The sequence below is a fragment of the Salmo salar genome, chromosome ssa06 (assembly GCF_905237065.1).
Source record: "Salmo salar chromosome ssa06, Ssal_v3.1, whole genome shotgun sequence".
Taxonomy (NCBI): Eukaryota; Metazoa; Chordata; class Actinopteri; order Salmoniformes; family Salmonidae; genus Salmo; species Salmo salar.
The window spans coordinates 40037084-40046490 of NC_059447.1; the positions used below are offsets into that span (position 1 = coordinate 40037084).

General features: G+C 46.2%; 1 protein-coding gene across 9 annotated transcripts in view; it reads left to right on the forward strand.

Moving 5' to 3' along the window:
- The window catches only part of LOC106607321 (SRC kinase signaling inhibitor 1), a 47709-nt gene that overhangs the window by 22085 nt on the left and 16217 nt on the right, over positions 1 to 9407 (forward strand). For 8 of the 9 annotated variants that reach the window (XM_045720562.1, XM_045720565.1, XM_045720570.1 and 5 more), the window contains 4 exons: positions 3858 to 4732; positions 4943 to 5050; positions 5395 to 5522; positions 6601 to 6761. In XM_045720562.1, coding sequence (XP_045576518.1) covers positions 3858 to 4732; positions 4943 to 5050; positions 5395 to 5522; positions 6601 to 6761 — 1272 coding nt within the window. The remainder of the gene's footprint in view (positions 1 to 3857; positions 4733 to 4942; positions 5051 to 5394; positions 5523 to 6600; positions 6762 to 9407) is intronic. The other variant, XM_045720564.1, reaches the window with a different exon arrangement.

The following is a 9407-nucleotide window of genomic DNA, read 5'->3' on the forward strand; positions in this document are numbered from 1 at the left end:
AGGTTGTGGAGGCGTATGGGTTATTTCTCCAGATATTCCCGCTGGCCAGTACTTTTATCTTCAAGAGCACCATATGCTGCCTGGACACAAAATAACAATGTTTCCCAGGGAGATGAGCTTGTTTCGCCCCCTGTGCATGTCTCTGTTTTGGTTGAGTTCAAGGAACCTTGAAGTTGTTCTGTTTTCAGTCCCTACCATCTGTAATAGTCACACTGCACTGAGGATGAATAAGCCATTACCTATGCAAATATTTAGAGTGTGTGTGTGTGTGTGTGTGTGGGTGGGTCTCTGTCTCTGTCTGTGCGGATGAGTGTGTTTTCGTGTGTGCGTGTAGGCATACTAAAATCCCTAAATTGTGTATGGAGGAACACCAAAATATCCCAGATGAACTAGATTCAATTAAATCATAGAGAGTTCTTATTTCCAGGAGGGTAGATGATGCGGTAAAGCCAGGCCTTTGAAGAACATTGCTGGCTCTTGGCTGGCTCTTTGTTCTATGACAGTGTGTGTGTGAACTGCACATCCCCTCCTAGTTCAGTGCTGTGCTGGGGACTACCCTGCATGTTAACTAACATCTTGACATTGAACTGCTCCCGGGTGTACATTTTTGGGTTTGGATAGCTGGTTTTAACTGTGTTTTCAGGGTTTTAAGGTGTGTGTGTGTGTGTGTGTGTGTGTGTGTGTATGTGTGTGTGTGTGTGCGCGTGCGTGCGTGCGTGTTGTGGTGGTTAATTTCTTTACTATTAAATGAGCACAGACAAACTGACACAAAAGTCAGAGTTATACTTAAACTAAATCTTGAATCACTTATTAATAAGGGAGCAGGTCAATACAACGCACACATATAAAGTGAATCGATTGAGTGCTCTACGATAATGATGGCTGGTCACGGCTGGTCGACGATTCACGCTCAGCTGATCGTTTAGAGCCCCGAGACAAAAGGTATTTTATAGCCAAGATACACCCCTTTCGACCTACATGACGAACAGATATATAGAATGGGTCACAAGGTTAAGATTTGTATGAAAGATATCTATAAAGCATAGCAGACAGTATCTGCTGTGTCAACAGTTTTCATTGTATAGACCAGTGTCTGGCCCTCCGACTCCAAACTGGAACCGTCTCTCCCTGGTACGGTATTGAACAGAAACATTAACTCATGCTCTGGAATGCTCTTTAGGTTTTATCACCCAAAAGACATCGTAAATCTCCTCTGTCAGTGTTATCTTCCAGAGGCCCATCCTCAGTAGAACACACACACAATAGTTATACTCTATTCTGACGAATAAAACAACCATTTGATGCAATAAAAGTATTATAACATAATCTTGCAATTTTCCACCATTTTGTGTGTGTGTGTGTGTGTGTGTGTGTGTGTGTGTGTGTGTGTGTGTGTGTGTGTGTGTGTGTGTGTGTGTGTGTGTGTGTGTGTGTGTGTGTGTGTGTGTGTGTGTGTGTACGATGCCCTCCCTCTGCAATGGCTCTTATATGTACATAGTCCTGTCCATCATCACTTTACAGTATACTGCATGGGAAGGTTAAGAGAAAGGAAAGAGTATATTTAAAAAAGGATGAGGAGACACAGGGATGACTAGAGGAAGGAGAGTAGGAGAGAGAGATAACTACTGTAGGTTGAGGAAAGACATAAACAGGAGAGAGAGATAACTACTGTAGATTGAGGAAAGACATAAAAGGGAGAGAGTTAATTACTGTAGGTTGAGGAAAGACAAACAGGAGAGAGAGGTAATTACTGTAGGTTGAGGAAAGACAAACAGGAGACAGAGGTAATTACTGTAGATTGAGGAAAGACAAACAGGAGACAGAGGTAATTACTGTAGATTGAGGAAAGACAAACAGGAGACAGAGGTAATTACTGTAGATTGAGGAAAGACAAACAGGAGAGAGAGGTAATTACTGTAGGTTGAGGAAAGAAATAAACAGGAGAGAGAGATAATTACTGTAGATTGAGGAAAGACATAAACAGGAGAGAGAGATAATTACTGTAGATTGAGGAAAGACAAACAGGAGAGAGAGGTAATTACTGTAGATTGAGGAAAGACAAACAGGAGAGAGAGATAATTACTGTAGGTTGAGGAAAGACAAACAGGAGAGAGAGGTAATTACTGTAGATTGAGGAAAGACAAACAGGAGAGAGAGGTAATTACTGTAGGTTGAGGAAAGACATAAACAGGAGAGAGAGGTAATTACTGTAGGTTGAGGAAAGACAAACAGGAGAGAGAGGTAATTACTGTAGATTGAGGAAAGACAAACAGGAGAGAGAGGTAATTACTGTAGGTTGAGGAAAGACATAAACAGGAGAGAGAGGTAATTACTGTAGATTGAGGAAAGACATAAAAGGGAGAGAGTTAATTACTGTAGGTTGAGGAAAGACAAACAGGAGAGAGAGATAATTACTGTAGGTTGAGGAAAGACATAAACAGGAGAGAGAGATAATTACTGTAGGTTGAGGAAAGACAAACAGGAGAGAGAGGTAACTACTGTAGATTGAGGAAAGACAAACAGGAGAGAGAGATAATTACTGTAGGTTGAGGAAAGACAAACAGGAGAGAGAGGTAATTACTGTAGATTGAGGAAAGACAAACAGGAGAGAGAGGTAATTACTGTAGATTGAGGAAAGACATAAACAGGAGAGAGAGATAATTACTGTAGGTTGAGGAAAGACAAACAGGAGAGAGAGGTAATTACTGTAGATTGAGGAAAGACAAACAGGAGAGAGAGATAATTACTGTAGGTTGAGGAAAGACAAACAGGAGAGAGAGGTAATTACTGTAGATTGAGGAAAGACAAACAGGAGAGAGAGGTAATTACTGTAGGTTGAGGAAAGACATAAACAGGAGAGAGAGGTAATTACTGTAGATTGAGGAAAGACAAACAGGAGAGAGAGATAATTACTGTAGGTTGAGGAAAGACAAACAGGAGAGAGAGATAATTACTGTAGGTTGAGGAAAGACATAAACAGGAGAGAGAGATAATTACTGTAGGTTGAGGAAAGACAAACAGGAGAGAGAGGTAACTACTGTAGATTGAGGAAAGACAAACAGGAGAGAGAGGTAATTACTGTAGATTGAGGAAAGACAAACAGGAGAGAGAGGTAACTACTGTAGATTGAGGAAAGACAAACAGGAGAGAGAGATAATTACTGTAGGTTGAGGAAAGACATAAACATGAGAGAAAGAGGAATTGAAAAAGTGGGAGATGCAGAGTAAAAAGGTAGAATATTAAAGGATTAGACCACCCAGGCAAGCGGTGGAGAAAAGAACCTGTGGTGGATGAGGAAATTCCTCACATTCATTCTAATGAACCAGGAGTGGGTTAGGCTCCTGTTTTCTCTCTTCTCTTCAATAGACAGGAAATGGATATGTGCAGATATGGAGACGTGCTGAATACCAGCTCTTTGTAATCCAGTGGGTTTAGTTGTGCTGGTTAAATGGAGCTCGGTGGTTCTCCTAGACGAGTGGAAGGAGAAGAAAGAAACAAAAAGGCTGGACTGGGCCCCTCTTTTAAGCTCTTTCATTTTCAGCCTCAGTTATTACTCTGTAAGGTGACAATCAGTACATGTAGGTAATCTCATATCCCATAAGCCTTACTGTACTCTTGGATAGAGCCATTACTATAGACTTGAATCACACGTGTTGATTGTGTGCTGGTATTTGATGTGGGCTTGTATAAAGATGCTATGATTGCGTTGATGAGCCCAGGCTGCCACAGACTGTCCAATGTCAGTGTGATTTCCTATCCTCTGATTGTCAGTCTGGCACAGAGGGGGAGCACAGCGTTTTCATCCACTGGTATCCATGGTAACCTACCCTCCACCCCCGCACCTAATGTCGTTTCAGAGGGATCTGGTGTACACGTCCCGAGAGTCCTCCCCCACCCGCCGCCTCAACACCCTGCCCTCGTCCTCCGCCTCACCCCCCTCCGGCTCCCCAGCCCGCTCCCGTCTGTCCTACAGCGGGGGTCGGCCTCCTTCCTTCGCCGGGCCGGGCAGTCACCCCCAGCTTCAACAACACTCCCAGCACCAGCAGCACCCCCAGCAGCACCAGCCCCAGCACTCCCACCACCCTGGAGCCGGCTCCCACCACGGGGGCCCCAACGCCGGCCTGTCCTCTTCCCCTAGCGCCATCCTGGAGCGCCGCGACGTCAAGCCCGACGAGGAGGTTTCTGGGAAGAACATGATGCTGGTAAAGGAGGGGCTGTACGCCGACCCCTACAGCCTGGTACACGAGGGCCGCCTCAGCATCGCCTCCACACAGTCGCTGGCCGCCATCGGAGACCCCTTCGGCTTCCCCGTGTCCGGTGGGCTGTACCGCCGCGGCTCTGTGCGCTCCCTCAGCACCTACTCTGCTGCCGCCCTGCAGGGGGAGCTGGAGGACGCCCTGTACAAGCCTGGAGGTCCCCTCTACTCCGACTCCTACTCCTCAGCCACACTGGGCATGGGCTTCCGCATGCCCCCCTCCTCCCCGCAGAAGATCCCTGATATGCAGCTGAGGGACAGGGGGGACTCGTACTCTAGCTCCCCCAGCCGAGCCTCCCCGGTCAGGCAGACCTTCCACAAGGACTCAGCCTCCTCTTCCGTGTTTGTGGAGAGCCCCAAGTCCAGGCCCAGTTCCAGCTCTGACCCTCTGGCCCTGCAGGCCGGGCCGGGAGGAGACGGGAGCAGGTTTGCGCCCGGATACAGCTCCCCACTCCCTGGAGAGACTTCTGAGTCCAGGTGAGTGTGTGTGTGTGTGTGTGGTTTAAGATTTCATGCTTCCTCTATACAGTACGTGTGTGTTTCGCTAGGTGTTTTCTAGTGTGTACTAGTACATTTTGACGTTACTGTGGGATGTGTGGGTGCACGAGCTTCCATGTTGGTGTGTGTGTGAGTGTGTGTGAGTGAACCTAACTGACCAGTGTGTGTTAACCTGCTGGCTTTCTCCAGGGACCGTGCGGACCGTCTGGATCGTATGGAGGCCATGGAGAAACAGATAGCCAGTCTGACAGGCCTGGTTCAGAGTGTACTGACCAAAGCCCCCGACAGTGACAGCACGTAAGACCCCCTTAGGATCCCAAACACACAGAGCCATTCATAGATGTATATACTACTACAGCAGTAGACCATCACAGGACGAGCACAGAAATACATGACTCAGGATACTATATCGTTGTTTAATAGACCAGAATACGTTCAAGTACATTATTGCAGTATAGTAGTACTGTACATGATTATAGTACAGGTGTTGGCATTAGCACTGTAATTGGCTGGTAATAATGACCTTGCCCTGTGGACAGTATAAAGCACTCTGTAGTATAAGTACATAATGCGTAAGTATAGTACAGGTGTTGGCATTAGCACTGTAATTGCCTTGCCCTGTGGCCCTGGTTGATCCTCAGATGCGGCCTACTGCGTCTCTGCATGATGGCGGGCTGCCCTCCGGACCAGGGCTCGGAGTTCTCACGGCCCTTCCCTTTCTCTTCCAGCGAGAAGACCGAATCCAACAGCGACGGCTCCGCCACTGGAGGTGAGTACTACGCCTAAACTTCTAGCTCAAACTAAATTGAAGTGAATTGAGTTTTAGTTTGATCTTGTAGTCAGACTGCGTCCAGTCCTGCTAACCATTTCCAATAGTTCAAGTTGAGCTTAGTTTTCAGATCAATTTACCATTGGGCCAGGCATAGACCAGTTATTTTAACAGATAATATGGCTACTATGTCTTTAAACCACAACAGACATTGAATGACATCTTCCTCAACTCGCAACCTAGATACAAACCCATCCCGCTGTCCCTGCTTCCACTAATATCGCTCTCTTACTCACATTTCCTTCGCTTTCTTCTTCTGTTTTATTTCTCTTTTCTCACTCCCTCTCTCTCTCCTTATCTCTTTCTTACCCTGTTCCTAATGCCTCCGTTTAGCATGGTTGAGTCTACATAGACTTGCTGTTCAATGGCCAGACCATCAAAGGGCCAGCGAAAGGACACGTCCGCCTTTGATGCCTCTCCTTGACATGAAATAAGACCAGAAAATAAAGCTGTTAAATTATCAATTTTTCTCTCAGCAATAGTCTATAGAGGAAGTGTCCAGGGGTCCACATTTGCCTCTGGCAATGTAAACCTTGAAGATTACTCCCAATTTTCCTCCACTCTCTCTTCTCTCTCTTTATCTTTGGTAACTGGCTCACTGCTTCTGTATTACAGTTGGACGGCTGAAGCGGAAAGGTAGTTTGACTCTTCTCCTCTCCTCTTCTATCTCTCCTCTCATCTCTCTGCCCCTGGGTGGGTGTCTGGTGTTGTCACAGGTCCAGCGTCTCTGGTCCTGTCTTGTTGGTCCCTAACTCATTCTGGGTCTGTCTGAGATTCAGAAGGATATTCTCCTCGCACCATCAACAGGCTCTCTCTGTTTGTTTTCAGTCTACCTCTGTCCAGGAACTGAGCTGGGATCCTTTACCTGTGCTCCCAAGACTGCGTGTGGAACTGTGTGTGTGCGTGTGCGTGCATGCATCTTCTGTTGTGTGTCAGATGTCTTTATTCATACAGCGTTGTAATTAACCCAGTTTCCTCTGACTTCCTCATAACCTGTGTTCTGTCCTGTGATTGTCAGCTCTGACGCCGTCGGCCCCGCTGGCTCTGATGCCCCCCCCTCCCTCCGGAGACAGCCAGGTCACCACCGTTACCCGGCTGCAGATGCAGCTTCACCTCCACGACCTGCAGCAGAACGCCACCGACCTGCGCAAACAACTTTCCCAGCTCCGCAAGATGCAGGTGAAAACGACTGGGCCTACTCTCAATGCATCTATTAGTACGGCTGTTTACACCAACACGCACGCGTGCAAGCACACAGGCACGTGCAACACACTCACATACATACACACACACACACACAATAATGAACAAGATGTCTTCTTCTACGACACATTTAGGTGATAGTATGCTTTGAGGATGTTTGCGATGTGAGACCATGGAAGATTCAAGTTGTCGTATGTGTTGGTACTAAGAGTTTGAAGCCGTGGTCCTTAAGAACCTAACCTAGTGGATATCCCTGTGAAGATGGACGCGGCATCAGATAATGGAAAGAAATGAAACCATTCAACGTCTTCGCTGTGACTCCCTGCGGTACCATGGTTACAGGCTGAGGAGAGAAGAGAATCGTCCTGTCTGTGTCTTAACTCTCGGGGGGGGGGAAGTGGTTGCTCTAACACATCAGATCAGTGGGGAAAAGAAATGAGGAAGTGTAGAGGATATGGTGTATGTGATTTAGGGACAGCGCAGGGCCGTTTAATCGTCTGCCCTGTCTGTCTCTTCCTTTAGAGAGAGTTTATGAAACATAACAGTGGACACAGTCAGTGGTCCAGTCCACTTCATGCATCGTTAAGCTCTCCCTTGGGCCCAGCTCAATGGCTCATGACTCCTGGGTTTTGTAGTTTTATAGCCTGTGATTTCCTCAACATACAACTGGTGCTCACCGAGAGGCACAGCAGCAGTACCTGCACCAACTCTCTTCTGATGAGGAGCTGGGTTTAAGTGGTGGGATTTATTGTTGGAGAAAGAATACACTGAGTGGACAAAACATTATGAACACCTGCTCTTTCCACAACATAGACTGACCAGGTAAATCCAGGTGAAAACTATGATCCCTTATTGATGTCACCTGTTAAATCCACTTCAATCAGTGTAGATGAAGGGGAGGAGACAAGTTAAATAAGGATTTTTAAGCCTTGAGACGATTGAGACATGGATTGTGTGTGTGTGCCATTCAGAGGGTGAATTGAAGTGCCTATGAACGGGGTATGGTAGTACTGTAGGTGCCAGGTTCACCGGTTTGTGTCAAGAACTGCAACGCTGATGGGTGTTTCACGCTCAACAGTTTCCCGTGTGTATCAACAAAGGTCCACCACCCAAAGGACATCCAGACAACTTGATACAACTGTGGGAAGCATTGGAGTCAACATGGGCCAGCATCCCTGTGGAACGCTTTCGACACCTTGTAGAGTCCATGCCCCAACGAATTGAGGCTGTTCTGAGGGCAAAAGACACAGATGGAGAGGAGTAAAGTGGTAAATGGAAGCCAAATGCAGCACAGTGGGACTAGAGAGTAGTAATAATCTCAGTAATTTACCTGTGTGGGAGCCCAAGCCTGACTCCTAACCTCTGACCCGCCCCGTTGCCCATGGAGACGGCCCCAGGCCTGAATAATACATGATGCTCATGAATTATGTAGAGCGAGAGAGAGAAGGGCTGAACGTGGTAGAGGTAGCGTAATGCAGAGAAAGGAACAGAAAGAGAGTATAAATGTTTTTATTGTGACTGCTGTGGCTGGATCAGAATAAATGGGGTTTTAATGTATTGCTTCTATTGGGGCAAATCAGAAGTAATGCTGCAGAGCACATTATTTATACTGTTGTTCAGTTTGATTCCCTGGAACATAAAAGCAATCCATTATTAACTTCCCTTGCTAAGCAGGTGCTTTCATCTCAGTAGTGGTTGTATTGCATGCATTATAACAGATTCCATTCATAGTTCTGAATGTGTATTGAATTTTGATTGAGTGCTTTGCATTAGGATTTAGATGTCCTACTAGTGCAATTCTCTAACTGGAAACTCTGCTGTTTTCTGCCTGCGTGTGAACCTTGTTTTTCTCTGAGTGAGACACACACGTGCACACACACGTGCACACACACACACACACAGCACCGTGATGAGTTCCATCATCAGCTAATCACATTCTGTTAGCAGGGGAGACAGGTTGGCTCAGACAGTACCGCTGGCGCATCAGAACGCCCGCAAAGCTCTCAAGGACATAGCAATCTGTGTTAATAACACAAACACACACACTCTTTCTCTCTCTCTCTCACACACACACACACGGAGAGAGAGATACACACACCGTGGAGGTACAAACTCATGGACAAGGCAGTGCATCCCCATTATTAGACAGACAAGGCCATATGCAGTCAAGGGCAGGGCAGTAGTGTTCACAGACAGACACACACCAGTGTCTCCCAAGTATTCATTTAGCAGCAGCGCACCGCCGCTGGTCAATTGTTGCCGCTACACAAAGGAATACCATTTTTTTTTACCTATATATTTTCTAATAATATAATATTTTAGAACTAGAAATCACAAAAATAAAAGCTAAAGCAATGAAACCAATAAAATCAAACAATGAACTTAGGAGAAGTTTTGCATGTCTGCATTACCGACCGGACACACAGGACACATGCTGTTTTAATGTTTGAGCTTAGGAACACAGAATTAGCCATGGCAAAGCGTAGAATTGCAGGAAATGAGCTTTCACACTGCAAAATGTTCTGTCAGCTCCGTTGAAAAATGGATCCAATTGCAAGTTTTTGGTCCAGAAAAAAACTTTCTCATTGCTAATAGCACAACTGCCTGATAATATGGTATGCT